Consider the following 17,553-nt stretch of genomic DNA (forward strand, 5'->3'; position numbering starts at 1 on the left):
CATACAAATCCAGCAAAACAGACAAAAGTCAATTAACCTTAAATGGCTTTCATTCAGGGTACGTTGAAGGACAAACATAAATTTTAGAATGAGATTCTCTGAACACCTGAAGAACTGAAAAGTGGAAAAACATACCACATTTTCAAGCCACCTCACAAAACCGCCAGTCACTAGTAAGAATAATTTGTAGAGAGCTATCGTCCACATGGCACAACCCAAAGATATCTACTACAGTAACATTTAGCGTAAGACACGCCATCCGCCTGACTTCAACGAACTATTTGTTGACCATATATATTACGGCTAAAATTTTCGAATTTTTCCGAATTGTAGTTTCCAATAAAGCTGTGATTTCAGTCCATAATTCCGAGTTTTGCTCTGATTATGATGTTTTTCATCCTCAGGATTTCATTAATAGGTTTTTTCTTGAACTTATCTCATCAGTTTCTCATAGTTCATATTTCGTTTATGAGATCGTCGGCCAATTCTAGCCCAAAAAAAGAAAAAAAAACGGATTTGAGTTTCACTGATTGTCGTCCGAAATTTATACGTTCGGACGTTGAGATCGGCTGTATTCTGACAGCGCATGGTCTGGAATACAGATTTGAAACTCTAGGCCGTTGTCGGTCTTCGTCGGAAGCCGCAGAAGTCGATGTCACTGTGACCACAGTCTAAGTGACACTAGGAGCTGCCAGGGGGTAGCCGATAGTCGTTACCAGTGTATTAATTTAATGTCATCCAGAGATGACATCTACGTAACTGTATGAAAAATTAACTGTCTCATGTTTTGTGGAAGTACATTGTAAGTATCGTTGTACCAATTTTAAAATTATAATTTTATTTTGTAAAGTATTTATGGATTGACAGAGAGAACGTCTTTTAAAGCATTTTCTTATTATATGAATGGATATGGAAAAGTGTCCAATGCAAAATGTTACTAGTGTGTGTCGTTATCACGTATGACTAAGAACACTGAGGTTCCATGGCATGTGGGTGATGCAGAAAGACGGAGTCTTACCGTAAATTGGAGTGTAAAATGGATTTTTCCGGTTATAATGAGTGTTCAATAAATGGATAAATGGGTATTTGAAGTCACTGTTTTGGCTGGAAACAGATGGGCATAATTTGGTAAAAGAAGAATCCGACCAAACAAACCTATTAACGCAACCACAGTCCATGGAATTAGTGGTTAAAAATTACTTGCAATTTTGGAGATGCAACGATATGTGTGATATAGTAATTCATAAAAAGAAAGCAATACGAACTGTATACAGTGTTTCACAAACGATTCGTTTTCTCTTACTGCACTTCACATACACGACAGTTTTTTATTTTTCCTCCTAGTGTTGGTCAAATGCACAAGTAGTAAACATTCGTACTGAGGGTCGTACTTCTACGGTTTATCTTTCAGATACTAGCTGAAGTTATCATCAGCTTATCTGCATAAGTTAAATGGTTGTAATTTAAACATAATTAAAGGAAGGTCAGTTGTGGTGAGATAACGAAAGACAAGAAGTGGAATGCGTTTCTCTACAGTTACAAGTACTGTGATACTCACATCTAGTCACAGCGTGAAGAGTGTACGACTGAAGAGCCGTGGCAAAAACGAGGATATTTAAGATAAAGATTGTTGCTGTTATTAAGACTCGTCCAGTAATTGTTCTGAGTAGTTGTGTGTTGCAAAATCTGTCACTACATAAAGGGCACGGGTAAAATCTCACGCGACTTCATGTTCAGCGACAGTGCTACTCATTGACAGTTACACTAAAAACTCCCGTTTTACAGATTCTTATAAAGTTGTGTTTCTACACTAAGTGTAAATAATGAGCAATTTAGTATGAGAATGAACAAATTGTGAAGAAGAAAGTCTTTTCTTGTTTCGTCCCTTATTTGCGTCGTATGCTGATACCTTTATGTATGTGTAGATAGTTTGGGATACTTGTGGATTATGTCGTCAGGTTTAATAACTGTGTTAGAAGTTTGCTAACCATCCGAATTATAAATGATACAACCCAGTGCAAAAGAGGGGTACTTAAACATTTGCTCATCATATAACAACACTTGAAGCTATCGTTGTAAAAGGTGCATGCTGTACTGGTTTTTCCAATGTTTGCTACTAACATACCGTTTCCTTTGAGTCTTAATTGATCTGTGTGCACCTTAGTAATGCTACCAAATCCTACAATTTCAATAGAAATTAGGCTACATATGATCCATTACTACCATTGGTATTTGTGTTCATAAAGTGGTTCTAAATTCATATAATTACAAATTTTTCATGTATTTTGAGCGAATTCCAAGTATAGATCCAGGGTCTCATAAAGAGTAATATTCAGGTGTCCATTTACTGACAGCTATTTATTTATTTCTTTAACTCTAACTAATATTGTTATCAGCCAAGAACATTTTTGTAAAAAGGGGTTGGAGGGTAGGTATGACACTTGGTGCCCTCGTGATGAGGCATTTTCCTGACAGTAACATGGAGTTGATAGCTGAGTGGAAGTTTGTTGTATGAACATCTGTGTGATGTATCCTAATGTTTCAGTAGAAAATAAAAATATTTTTTGAGGCAATTACTGCTGTTAGAGATAAAGTAACTAAAATGTGGAGTGAAAAATTTATAAAATATGGAATGGAGAGAAGCTGTGATACATTGGAGGACGGGACAGAGACACAAACGAAACCAGTTGTGGAAAATACACCAAACGAAGCCACACTAGAGATAGAAAGGAGCCTACCTGGAAAAATTCTGCATCGCACTGTTTGAACACAGATGTTAGTAGGTGTGTACTTACTGTTTGCGACAGATGTAGCATCATAGGAAACTTCAAACAGGTCTACATTTTCAATTTTTACGTCGATATACTCTGAGAACTCTGTGAAGTGCAAGGCAGAAGGTACATCTCCACCGTACTAATTATAAGAGCTTTTTCCCGTTCCACTCACGTATGGAGCACGGGAAAAATGATTCTTTAAATGCCTCTGTTCACGCGGTAATTGATCTAATCTTATCATTACTATCCTTACGGAAATGATATGTTGGGAGTATTTTCCTAAGGTCACCTTTTAAAATCGGTTCTTGAAACTCAGTTAGTAGAGTTTCTCAAGATGGTTTCCATTTATCTTCAAGAGTCTACCAGTTCAGTTTCTTCAGTATCTCTGTGATACTCTCTCACGGATTAATCAAATCTGTGACCATTCATGCTGCCCTTCTCTGTATATGTTCGGTATTCCCTGTTAGTCCTGTTTGGTACAGGTCTCACAAACATGAGCAATATTCTACGATGGGTCGCACGAATGATTTTTGAGCAATCTCCTTTATAGATTGATTACATTTCCCAAGTATAAACTGAAGTCTGTTGCCTGCTTTGATCATGACTGAATCTATCTAATCGTTTTCACTTCACACCCAAGTATTTGTATGAGTTTACAGATTTACTGTGGCTCACTAACATTGTAAACATTCGTAAACATAGGATACTATGATTTTTCGTTTTGTGACATGCACAGTTTTACATTTTTCAACATTTAAAGAAAGTTGCCTGTCATCGCACCACTTTGAAATCTTATTAAGAACTCGCTTAACATTCGCTGAGCTTCGTTCATATTGTACATCGTTGCAGATAAGTGTATCATCTACGAAAAGTCTGGGGTTACTTTTAATATTGTCCGCAAGATGATTAATAGACATCGTGAACAGCGAGGGACCCAGCATAGTTCCTTGGCGTACACCCGAAGTTATTTCGACATCTGACGATAATTCTCAGTCCAATGCTGCAGCCTCCCACCCACGAACTCAGCAATCCAGTCACATATTTCGTTTCATACTCCATATGATCGCGATTTTTATAATAAGCGTAGCTGTGGCACTAAATCAAATGCTTTTCAGAAATCGAGAAATACTGCACCTACCCGAGTACCGTGATCATTTGACTTTCAGAATGTCAAGTGCGAGTTCACGTATGATCCATATTTTAGAAATCCTTGCTGGTTGTCATGGAGGTCGTTCTGTTCGAGATAGCTCACTGTGTTTTAACTCAGAATATATTATTTCATTATGTATCCCATAGATGACATGCAGGCAGTAGGTATACTTTAGTTTTACCTGTTGTGGTAGTCAACTGTGACAGCCACAGAGCCGTTGTTTGCGCGGTCAAACTCGTAGAGGCACCCGTCAGTGGAGAATGGCTTGGTGGCGAAGCGGATGTCCCCCCTGGCCTGGTAGGTCTGGGCGCCCAGAGACAACCACGCCATCAGGACCACGCTGGTCAGCCCGCCCACCAGCATACCCTGCGCATGCGCAAACAAACCATCAGGCACAAGTAAAGCATCCCAACACTGTAGAGGAGGCAGATGCTGAGACAATGTCTGGTGGCAAGGAGATCATTCTTCTTCATCTGTTTGTATCGTGCATTTTGGATGTGTGAAGCATTTAGCTACTTTGATGTTACTTTACCTATGATCAAGATACTTAGCCACCGCAATGTTCATTAAGGGTTGCGTAAAGCAAGCACGATAACCATCCCATTAACTCTTTGAGTCTCAACAAAATGAAAAAAAAAGAAATTAAAAATTTCACATAATTCGACTTCATCATCATATGAGCAACGAATACAAGAAGAAATTGGCAGAAAGTAAACTATCAATTTTTAAGGAGGCGGTTGTACTTTGAAATATAAAAGTGACATTTTTCACAAAGCTAATGCTTGTTTTCATAGTAAGCATCGAATGTAAGATGAAATTGACAAAAAGTAAGCAATCAGTTGTTTTAAGGAGATGGTTTCACTATGGAACCACTGGGAAATGCTGTTTTCAACCATTCAACATTTCATATGGTATATTCGAAAAGAAATTCGCATTTTCCCTAGACAAAATTCCACATCTCAAAACTTCCATAAACTCATAACGCCTAAAACAAATTGTAGTCATGAATAACAAGCAAAACTGGGCCTAAAATTTGACAAAATTTTTTATCATAACAACATACTGACCCAGTGGTTTCATTTAGATAATACTGATAAAAGACGTAGTACAGACTCAAATTTATGTTATAAAAACTTAGATATAGTTGCTTTTACTGTTAGTGATCTCCTCAACAAAGTCATATATCAGAGTCTCCTGCAATCCCGTAACACAGTTGCTGTCACTGTTGCTTTGAACGCCGTAAGTGACGTCGGCTGCGGTGCCCTAGCGGTTCAAGGCGCTTCAGTCCGGAACCGCCCGACTGCTACGATCGCAGGTTCGAATCCTGCCTCGGGCATGTATGTGTGTGATGTCTTTAGGTTGGTTAGGTTTAAGTAGTTCTAAGTTCTAGGGGACTGATGACCTCAGATGTTAAGTCCCATAGTGCTCAGAGCCATTGGCTATAAGTGACTGATATAATGCACTAAATTCGTAGAAGTACTTCAGTGTACCATTAGAAGCCTCTGTCTTGCAATTGCACTGGTAGTTCCATACGAAATGCACCAGCACTACAAAAGTATTACCAAAATGGTGGTCTCAGTCAGAAACCACTAGGGCTTAAACGGTTAAGAAGTTACAAAGTTATTTTGTCAAAGATATAAGTTGTTATAGGCAGGGTCCGAAGCATAAGCCAAATATGGCGCTTACTCCAGTTTGTAAGTTAAGTTTGTATGTTACCAGGATTTACAACACCCGGAGGATGTGTTGTGGGACGTGGGACAGAACACAGTGCAAAGTATTTTCCATTCCTCTCTTTGCATCATCAGCCCTCTACTTGTTTTCAGATCAGAATAATGAACTCAACTGGCAGGCTTCGCTAATCGTCATTGATATACATGTAAGTAGTTACAAAACCATTTGTGACTCGAATTTTATAGTGAAATAACACAATATGTATACAAGAATCAAAAAGGAGAAATAGGAATGGTAGATCAAGGACGAAGTGCTTGGGTTAGGAAGGATGCGAGACAGGAATAATGTCTTTCTCTCTTACTATTCAGTGTGTAGATCGAAGAAACAATACCGGAAATAAAAAGAAACAAAGATTCACGAGTGGTATTGCACTTCAGAATGTACTGATAGCAGTGATAAGATTCGCTGATGGAATTATTATCCTCAGTGACAGTGAAGAAAAATTACAAGACCTCTTGAATAGAAAGAACAGTCAGATGAGCGTGGAACAAGTATTGACAGTAATTAAAAAAAGACGAAAGTAATGTGCAGTAGCAGGAATGAGATTAGTGATAAAATTAACATCAGCTGGGGGTCAGAAGTAGGGGAAGCGAAGGAATTCTTCTATCTTGGGAGGGATTTGACACATGAAAATGAAGCGGACGTGCAGACTAGCTCTGATAAAGGGTGAATTCTATAAAAACATCCACTAGTATCAAACATTGACACTGATTTGAGGAAGAAGTTTCTGAGTTATTATGTTTGGAACACAGAACTGTACGAAAGTGTCATGGACAGTGTCGAAACCGTAAAACAAGGGAATCTAAGCGTTTGAGATGAGGTGCTGCAGAGGGCTGTCGTAAGTTAGGTAGAAGAGGTTTTCCACAGTCTCGGCGAGGAGAGAAATATGTGGAAAACATTGACGTTAAAACTGGGCGGGTGGAGAGAGTGTGTATTAAGAGATCAGAAAAAACTTCTTTGATACTGGACGAAGCTGTAAAGAGTAAAAGCTGTAGGGAAAGAGAGAAACTGGAATATATTCATCGAATATCCCCGTCATTGGGTGTAAGTCCTACTTGGATGTGAAGAGACTGGTACAGAAGATTGAAGAGGCCGAAAAAATCTCTTTAAAATATTTCATTATTTTTTTTTGACGCTGGATAAAGTAGTGTCATATGAAAATGGTTTACTGTTCGAAGCAGGCTATTAATGCAAGATAAATGACAACTTTTTCAGCAAGTTAAACAGTCACCGGTGTACACAATGGTTTCGACTATCAGAAAATCAAACGTGTTCACAATTGTCCTCCATGATTAACTAAGGCCCGTTATCTGTTCAGTGTTGATATGTTTGGAAGGCAAATTCTTCCAACTTGCATTGTGAAAACGTGATGTTCTAAAATGAACAAGAGAATGGAATGGACATAATCGTTAGCACAGAACATGACTTGAGGATGAACAAAGCTAAGACGAAGGCGATGAAAAATAATGGAAAGGAGAGTAACAACGTGATTTACGTCAAATATGGTTAAAAAACGGCTCTGTGCACGATGGGACTTAACTTCTTAGGTCATCAGCCCCCTAGAACTGAGAACTACTTAAACCTATTTAACCCAAGGACATCACAAACATCCATGCCCGAGGCAGGATTCGAACTTGCTACCGTAGCGGTTGCGCGTTTCCAGACTGTAGCGCCTAGAACCACTCGACCGCTCAAATCTGGGAACGACTCATATTGGCACAAGTGAAAAAAGGTATCTTATATTGTAAGTACAGTTACACAGGATGGCTGAAACGGGGAACTCATCAAAGTTTCACTGCCTGAAGAAAAGACGGAAGCACCTGGAGAACAGGGGCAGACGTCAGTGTAACTTGTTGGTGGTTGTACACACCACTGGCGGCTATGTAAGTTATTAGAGTTGCGAATGTGTTTGACAGCTAGAATGGCTACCAGAATGCTTTAGTGTTAGTCGTGTTTAGTATTGTTACCGAGCCTGGCGTAAAGAGCGTGAAAAGCGCCACCTGTCGAGTGATTACTGTGAGGGACACAGAGATGCACTTGACAGAATTTGGAGCGGACAACACTGTGGGTATTCATTTGGCTGATCGGTCAAATCGTACAATATCCAAAACTGTGGGGAATTCGTGTGTGGCAGTGGCCAGATATTAGATTACATGGCAACCTCGGGGCAGGTATACCTGTCGTCAATATTGCGATCGAATACGTCTGACCACAACAAGGAAGGATCGTCATATAGTGCATTAAGCACATCGTATCAGCATCACATCTGTGGCTACCATCGGAGAACAGATAATGGTCTCCCTAAAATATTCTCTTTTCCGACACTATTAACTGGAGATTAGCAGCAGATTGACCAGGGTACTATCATCCCATACATAGCTGCGTTTGGCGTGATGCCGTGACGGGAAAGCGTGGACTACTAAGGAATTCAGTGATGAACTGCGGTTTTGCACATTCCAAATGCCCATTGTCGGCTAATATGGCGGAGACCTGGGGAGAGGTCTCACGATTCTAATGTTAGAGAGAGGCACAGCTGTGTTAATGCTGGCGTTATGGTGTGTGGAGCCAATGGGTATGATTTCAGAATACGACTGATATTGAGGGAACTCTGGCGACGCATCGATGTTTCATAGACAACCTGCATCGTCATGTGTTACCTCTCATGTGAAGGTATCATGATGTGGTTTTTGAACAGCCCAATATTTGACTATACATAGTACATGACTCTATGAACTGTGTGCGTGATGTTCAGGTACTCCAGTGGCCAGCAAGAAACCCCAACTATCCTTCCCCAAACATGTGTGGAAGCCGCTCAGCCATCAACGCCACCCCTTTGCAGGAATACAGAATATCGAGGACTGGCTACAAAAATTGTGGGACAGCTTGCCGCAGGAGAGAAACCCTTCCCAACTGTATCAGTACTTGCAGACAGGCCAGAATGGTGGAACGTCATAGTGATAAGGGGATTGATTCTGCCACCTTCTTTGTAAATCGCATTCGATTTTACGATCACTGAAACAACGTTATATGCCCTCTCAACCAGTGAAGTTCCATTTCATTTCCCCATCTTCTTCACTCTTTTCATCAGGCAGTATAGGAAGCAAGTTTAAATGGGGTAGTCTAAGCTAGTAAGAACTGAATCGCGACAGATGAAAAAACTTTCTTCAGTAAAAGGCTCCTACTGGTATAAAACATTTGTATGGAAATGAGGATGGAGGTGTTTTATGTCTATATCTGGAGTACAGCCTGCACGGACCATCGCAAATCCGGAGGAGAAGAAACTGTAAGCATTAAAAATATGGTGCTGTTGAAGAATATGAAAAATTAAGGGAATCTACAAAATGAATAACGACAAAAACGAATAATTGAATCAAGATTAAGGAATACCCTTATCAGAAGAAAGAGCAGGTTCGTGAGACATCTGTAACAGCATCATTCTAGAAGAATTGGTAGAAGAGGAGAATAGGACGAGCAGGTAAGGGCTAGAATTTGCGAAATAGGCTATAGAAGATACCGGTTGTAGTAGCTACACAGTGATTAAAATTTTAGAACAATATAGGGAAAGGTGTAGGACAGCACCAAGTCAATAGGCTGAATAAGAACTTTTGAGACACGTCATCCGATTATGCTGTAAACTGACCAAATCCTTAGACACCTCAAATGACACCTCACATTTTTATTAATGCACAGACGATTAACATCCTTTACAAGTATCTAAATTTACCTTTAAAGTCAGTGCCACTTTCATGTAGTTATTTGATTATATGAGTAGCGTACAGAAAGGAAATTGTCCAGATTAATACTACACGTTTCTGACTAACACGCGAAGGGTTCATGATTTGTTGCTTTCTCGCTGTCCGCCTCCGCTTGCTGTTCACGTAATTAGGCAGCGAGACATAGGTGGACGCACTGGAGGGAAATGACGCTAGTTCATTGTAAGTCAGACGGTAGCAGTGAAGGGACTGACTATGGAGGACATGGGAGTGTGCACGAAAACACTGACAGAATTAACGCTTAAGCTAGAATATCAAGGGAGCAAGAAAAATGCAAATACTGAAAGTGAAATAATGAAACAATTGTATAGGACAAAGTGTCTGACCAATAACAAAAGTGGTGCAAATGGTACTAGGTTTATATATTAACAGTTGGTGTCGACAGACAAACAGGAAAAAAATATTGATTTACAAATCAGAAAGAATAACTGAGGACGTCTTCTTTTTCTAATCATTTTCCCACAAAACGACACCAAGCAAGGAGCGACGCACTCAACCAGGTCTCGCCGAGATCTTTCAGGTAAAACTGCACACTTTATTGCCATGCTCCGGAAACTTTTCAGCTGTAGAAGGCTGATCATGTCACATTATTAATATAAAGACTGCGGAGGTCACTGCTGAAGTATAAATATTACGTGGTACGGACTCTTTTATTGTTGTTGTGTTATTGTTGTTATGGTCTTCAGTCCAGAGACTGGTTTGATGCAGCTCTCCATGCTACTCTATCCTGTGCAGGTTTCTTCATCTCCAAGTACCTATTACAACTGACATCCGTCTGAATCTGCTTAGTGTATTCATCTCTTGGTCTCCCTCTACGATTTTACCCTCCACGCTGCCCTCCAATACTAAATAGGTGACTCAGAACATGTCCTACCAACCGATCCCTTCTTCTAGTCAAGTTGCGGCACAAATTCCACTTCTCCCCAATTCTATTCAGTACCTTCTCATTAGTTACGTGATCTACCCTTCTAATCTTCAGCATTCTTCTGTAGCACCACATTTCTAAAGCTTCTATTCTCTTCTTGTCTAAACTATTTATCGTCCATGTTTCACTTCCACAGACGACTACAGTCCATACTAATACTTCTGGAACAGACTTCCTGACACTTAAATTTATTCTCAATGTTAACAAACTTCTCTCCTGCAGAAACGCTTTCCTTGCCATTGCCATTCTACACTTTATATCCTCTCTACTTTGATCATCATCAGTTATTTTGCTCCCCAAATAGCAAAACTCATTTACTACTTTAAGTGTCTTATTTCCCAATTTAATTCCCTCAGCATTATCTGATTTAATTCGACTACATTCCATTATCCTCGTTTTGCTTTTGTTTATGATCATCTTATATCCTCCTTTCAGGATACAGTCCATTCCGTTCAACTGCTGTTCCAGACCCTTTGATGTGTCTGGCAGAATTATAATGTCATCGGCAAACCTCACATTTTTTTTTTTTTTTTTTTTTGTTCTCCGTGGATTTTAATTCCTACTGCAAATTTTTCTTTTGCTGCCTTTACTGCTTGCTCAATATACAGATTGAATAACATCGGGGATAGGCTACAACCCTGTCTCACTCCCTTCCCAACCACTGCTTCACTTTCGTGCCCCTCGACTCATAACTGCCATCTGATTTCTGCACAAATGGTAAATAGCCTTCCGTTCCCTGTATTTGACTCATGACGCCTTCAGAATTTTAAAGAATATCCCAGTCAACATTGCCAAAAGATTTCTCTAAGTCTACAAATACCAGAAACGTAGGTTTGCCTTTCCTTAATCTATCTTCTAAAATAAGTCGTAAGGTCAGTTTTGCGTCACGTGTTCCAACATTTCTACGGAATCCGAACTGATATTCCCCAGGTCGGCTTCTACTAGTTTTTCATTCGTCTGTAAAGAATTTGTGTTAGTATTTTGCAACCGTGACTTATTAAACTGATATTTCGGTAACTTTCACACCTGTCAACATCTGCTTTCTTTGGAACTGGAATTATTATATTCTTCTCGAAGTCTGAGGGTATTTCGCCTGTCTCATACATCTTGCTCACCAGATGGTAGAGTTTTGTCATGGCTGGCTCTCCCAAGGCTATCAGTAGTTCTAATGGAATGTTGTCTACTCCCGGAGCCTTGTTTCGACTCAGGTCTTTCAATGCTCTGTCAAACTTCTCACGTAATATCATATCTCCCATTTCATCTTCATCTACTTCCTCTTCCATCTCCACAATATTGCCTTCAAGTACATCGCCCTTGTATAGTCCCTCTATATCCTCCTTCCACCTTTCTGCTTTCCCTTCTCTGCTTAGTGCTGGTTTTGCATCTGAGTTCTTGATGTTCATACAAGTGGTTCTCTTTTTTCCAAAGGTCTCTTTAATTTCCCTGTAGGCAGTATCTATCTTATGCCCGGTAATAATGCCTCTACATCCTTACATTTGTCTTCTAGCCATCCCTGTTTAGCCATTTTGCACTTCCTGCCTACCTAATTTTTGAGACGTTTGTATTCCTTTTTGCTTACTTCATTTACTACATTTCTATATTTTCTCCTTTCATCAATTAAATTCTATATCTCTTCTGTTACCCAAGGATTTCTACTAGCCCTCGTCTTTGTACTTACTCGATCATCTGCTGCCTTTCTTTCATTAACACCTCCTATTGCAGTCAGATTAGATAATACAAAATTAAAGGCATTGTGCAAATAAAAGGGAGAACTGAGATTTACAGAGTCACAAATTTTACCAGACGCTTCTTATACGACAGAACAAACATATAAAATGGTGCAGTTCATTAACTATACAATGACTTCCAGTTAACTATGCACAAGATTCAGGCAGTAATAGTATGCCAACTACTGAACACATCAAAAGTACAGGCACCTATGTCAACTGGGCATTCCTTAAGCAGGCCGCTTGTTCTCTGGTACCATTTAAAGAGTGTCATTTACCAATCTCAGGTGTAGTCAGAAAATGGCTTAGATGGTAGGATTCATACAGAATATGGAGGTCATCATACTATCCTAGGCATTTTTCATAGACTGCGGTACACTGACCGACGGTATGCAGATTTCAGACGATCTATAATGCTGCTGGCTGAAACTTCGAATTCTTCCTGCAATTCTGTTCAAGTGCTTAGGTCATTAACGAGAATAATAATATCTAATTTATGAACTTGGTAATTTATAGTGTCCTTTATATTAGTTTCTGTTTATGTTTGCTATTTCATAACACCGAGAGAAGGTAATAAAATTCAGTAATCAAAAAATGTGAATACGTTAGTACGCTAGAAACAAGAAAGATGAATCTAGGAAATAGGCACAATAGAAGTATTATACCATGAATCGAGTAAGATGGTACAGTGCGAAAGACATTACACACGTTTTTGGGTGGAAATACATTCAAATTGTCACGTGTCCATCCTCAGTTATGTTTTCTGTGTTTTCTCTAAATTATTTCAGTATACTGGCGAGCTTTTTTCTTCAAGGTCATGGCCTACTGTTCAACCACATCGAATAATCGCCCACTAATGGATTAGACTTCAGTTTGCCTCTGGCGACTTCAAACTAGTAAAACACAACTAATGAGATGAAAATAACATTTCATTGTAACTTAGAAATTCTCAAAAACCGTGTCTACACGACTTCTCGTGTATTAAGGAAGGACGATGTTGTTATCCATAGCCTTCTACTGAAAAACAAGGAAATTGAAACTTACCACCCTATCGACGTCGGGGGCTTGAGGGACAGAGTACAATATTGGAAAGGTCAAGCGTGAGAAAGGAAGACATTTGTGGTATTATTTAAGAAATTGTCATAGGGTTCACGTAGTATGACTCGGGAAACAGCTGGGTTAGCTGGGCGGTAATTTCACCCTAACCCATCCCAAATACGGAGTGAGTCAACAACTGCGAGTCCTTTATCAAGCCTGTATTAGTCTTATTGAGCTGTCATTTGCTCCACAGTTAAGGCAGGTGCGTACATCAGTGTGGTTTGTTCTGTCGCGGTGCTCCTCTCACTTACCCTTGAGTTGACACGTGGGAAGAACATTCCAACAGTAAACAGTCCCAGCGTAGGTCCATTGGTAATTGACCCCAAGGAAATCGACACCTGCAATAAAGACAATACAACAACTAAAGTTATATCACAAACTAAGAATAAATAAAGCTGTTACCTCAAAGTAATACATCGATTTGAAGGTGTGGTAGTAAAACTTAAAATTACAAAGAGGATGAATGTCTTTCTACTACACAGCTTGACTGTACTCGCTATACATTACTCGTGAATCTACTGCTCTTAACATTCGAAGATCGAAAGTGACCACTGGATCAATATCTGATTGATTCTAGCTAGAAGCTCTTTGGTCCTCTGATCTGAAATTTCGCATATTAAAAGTTGGTTTTGCTGTAAAGTACACTACAAGTCGACTACAACAAAACGTAGCTTGAAACTTCCTACTTATTTTCATACCAATTACATTACATACTTTTATCCTATCATCGGTCATCATAATATTTTTAATTTTTTCTTTTTGTTTCCTTCTTACAAATTATTTCTCGTCTTGACAACTCTTATAACAGCCAGAACCAGAAACTGTTCGCTGTGACTTTTGTCAGGGACAGCTTCCTTAAGTTAAATCTTCAGGAGCTATGATAGGAAAGCACTGAACTTCCTGGTTTTAGATGCATTTTAAAAATAGGTTTTTGAAGTAACTGAAGTATCTCAGTTGAAACAGGTCAAAAATTCGTCTATTCACACACCTAAATACATATTATTTAAATCTATATGAACGAATTAGAACATCAGCACGGACAGGTGGATTATTTTTCACACACATTACCTACACAAAATCTTCTTACAGATTCACGTACAACAGATCAAATGCTATTATTTGATATGGACGACAATAAAATATTTTTAGTTTTTATTTAGGTTTCTTGTGGTATAAATTTACGTTTGTGCCGCTGTCATTCTCAGATTATTCCTATTTCATCAATGTCTTATAAATATGATTGCCTTGCAAACAGAAACACCATTCTAGTACGAATCATTAAATCGGACAGAAAACTGAACTTCGGTCAAAATTAACGTTATACAAAACATAAATTTAACCAAAAGTAATTTTTTCATTATTACGTGTAGCTCGAATGTCATGAGCCATTGGTTAAAAGAAGATCTGCGTCGTCTGAAGGCGAGAGGTGTGTGTCAGTTACAGATACAGACACTTCTTTAACTAACACTGACTTCGTGTGACACTGGTTTTACCTTTGAGTTGACACGTGGGAAGAACATTCCAATAGTAAACAGCCCCAACGTCGTTCCATAGGTAATTGAGCCCAAGGAAATATACAATATATTGGCGATACTTATGGCAGCCATATTAAAATTCCGAGAGGATGCCGCTATCATAGCCTATTACTTTCAGTGATAAATATACAAATATATTAAGCCAAGCTTGAGAAGTCGCTGAACGTGCACTGATAAACTATCATTACTCTTAGACTTGCCATAAAATAAAATATTGGCAACTGATATATTCATACATCGCTGCTCTTAGTTCTTTAGCAGACGATACGCTCGAGTACAAAGGGACGAACATCTTCTGTCGATCCTCCTGAAGCAAGAAGGTCTCTGAGCGTGGATTACGCTTTGTTCTGTAAAATTGATCAGGGACCTGACGTCAGATTTCGCTGACCGCTTCTCAGCCAGACACTTCGTGAATCAAACCCACTCTCGCTGCCGCGGCTAGAGAAGGAAGGGCCGCGCGTTGTGGCTGGGGGCCAGGAGGCCCATTATATGTATCGGACTTCGTAGCAAAATTTTCAGTTGTATTACGTGAGTGGCCTTCAGTCTGTTTTTCGTGCAAATGGAATGCGAATATAATGGCCGCGAATAATTTCCATGTTTCTTAGCAATTGCTTGATTTTTGAGCATGCTGCTTCTCGACGAGCATGTTGAGTGTGTTTGAATGTTATTCTGTGCTTGATGATGTCAACAGCTTTTATGATTATTCGTGCGTTAATCGCAGAGAGAAATTAAGTTCGAAATTTCACCAAATTATTGATATTCGTTCTGTTGTTAATTGACGGTGATGTGCCACGCGTTTGTGCCAAAATTTAAGTAGCGGTTGATTTATAACTCAGTTCAGGTGTTGGCCCGCGCGACAATTCCTACTTCTCTTCTTATCCACGTCATTTAGGTAGTTGCTTCATCTGAGATTTGCAGTAATTTAAATAACTGTGAATTTCCGGTTTTGAAAAGAATGTGCTTAAATTACACGTGGCAACCTTACGTCTTACAACCACTCTTGGTTTGAGTAACGTACGACTTAGACTTTTAGCTTGGTTCGCTTTACTGTCGTACACCAGATCTGTAAAGTCCATGGATTTACTAAAGAAGTGACTCTTAGTTCCTTATAATTTAGTACGCAGGTTAGTGAAATAATTTATAAATAAATAAATCCCGTGGGATTAATAGTGTTGTGGAAACAGGATAATTCTCGTTGGAACACAACAAATGTTTACTGAACAGCTGCCTCACTGTCCAGTGACTGTTAACACGCTCTCCCCCAGATCTGGTTCAGCAAATTTACTGCCCTTAACGTCTCAATTTCTGAGCACTCAAACATTGACCATATATCTTAAGAACTTCGATATATGTACGTTGGACCTTGTTTTGCTTCTACTTCTTTTTCACATACACCACAATTTAAGAAAAGCTGTTGTAGATCAACTTGGTCAATCTGAGTAATTATTTCCGCATTTCCCGTCCAGAGTTACCATGTTCGCAGTCAAAACGGCATCCAACATATTATGCGGAGCAGATGGTTAATAGAAATATAAACGCCCTTTGCTTTAGTTTCCCATCAAAGTTCGTCATAGACCAAGACAATGAACTGCAAAGCGGAGAAAACAAAGTTTACGTTGGGCAAACTTTCATTTCAGGGTACAAGCGACGTAGTTTTGAGTAAGAGAAGTTTCAGAACATAACTTACTCATGAAGCATTTTAAGGCAGTTCAGGGCCAGTATAGCTTCATAAATCATTTACCTTACAACAGTTCAAGGTTTCAGAGGATAAAAGACATTAACAGAATATGTTTAAGGCTTATAATCTATTTTATTTATAGGCTACACGAAAAAGATGCAAGCTAAATCTGAAGAGACGCTGTGGGCAAGCAACTCTAGAAGAGACAATGAACTGAAAGAAGAAATAAGTATATCCATGGAAGTCGAGTATTTGTTGGTCTGTGTGGCTACACATTCACGGAGGATCGAAATACTTGTAATATACATATATATATGACAGATCGCAAGACAACTCGTTTGGTGAGATGATGGCTGTGCTCTATTCTTCAGACTGCAATGTATTTTCTCATTTTTTCCCTTACATTAACTTTTTCGCTCTCGTTGGAACCAACCAAAATTGCAATTTTGAATGTATCACATCAGGCAACATAAATCAGCTTGTGGACTATTATGGACAGGATTCAAAGTAACTGCTTATTAGGTTCAAACCTTGCACTGGACGGAAGGGGGACGTACTGTTTTTGAACTCCAACCTATGTATAGCCGAGTGTCACACAGAGCGTGTTCTGATCAATGTTTGGAGAGTCTTCAGCTCACAGTGGACAGCAGCGATTTCACAAAATATCGGAAGTCCAGATCCTTGGTTTGACTGTGGGAAACACTAACGAAATGCACATTCTCGACATCGTTGAAAACAAAGATCATCTTCGACCGCGGTATGCTGGCGATGGATGGCAGATGTGAGAGCACCGTGTTTTGTGGACGACAAAGGTGTGTCAGTTCATCCAGGAAGCATGTTCTTAAAAATTACTGTAACAGATGTCGTAACTGTCTCTGGATGGTATTGAAAGCGTGTAGTCTACTGCAGGCCTAACTCAGACCATCATTGTCGCACTTGGAAGAGTGGTGCTATTTCCACATACCTTACTGGAGAGCCACTGGTGGTAGTGTTAAAATTATAAGTGTAAGTATCAGTACAAACAAATCAAAGTTTGAATCAGGCTTGAAAGCGTGTTCAGATAGCGTAACGGTTCAGGTGATTGTTTGCAAGAAGCAGAGAACTGTGATCGGGTCCCTGTGTGGCGCAAATTTTCATTTGTCATTACGTACAAGCCCTCCAT

General features: G+C 39.4%; 1 protein-coding gene across 2 annotated transcripts in view; it reads right to left on the bottom strand.

The window, feature by feature from the left end:
* LOC126416411 (sodium-coupled monocarboxylate transporter 1-like) overlaps nucleotides 1-17,553 on the bottom strand; it is a 182,116-nt gene that overhangs the window by 25,932 nt on the left and 138,631 nt on the right. For both annotated transcript variants that reach the window (XM_050084126.1, XM_050084127.1), the window contains exons 12-13: nucleotides 13,430-13,516; nucleotides 4,106-4,290 (exon numbers count right to left, since the gene is read on the bottom strand). In XM_050084126.1, coding sequence (XP_049940083.1) covers nucleotides 4,106-4,290; nucleotides 13,430-13,516 — 272 coding nt within the window. The remainder of the gene's footprint in view (nucleotides 1-4,105; nucleotides 4,291-13,429; nucleotides 13,517-17,553) is intronic.

This window comes from Schistocerca serialis, chromosome 8 (assembly GCF_023864345.2).
Source record: "Schistocerca serialis cubense isolate TAMUIC-IGC-003099 chromosome 8, iqSchSeri2.2, whole genome shotgun sequence".
Lineage (NCBI taxonomy): Eukaryota > Metazoa > Arthropoda > Insecta > Orthoptera > Acrididae > Schistocerca > Schistocerca serialis.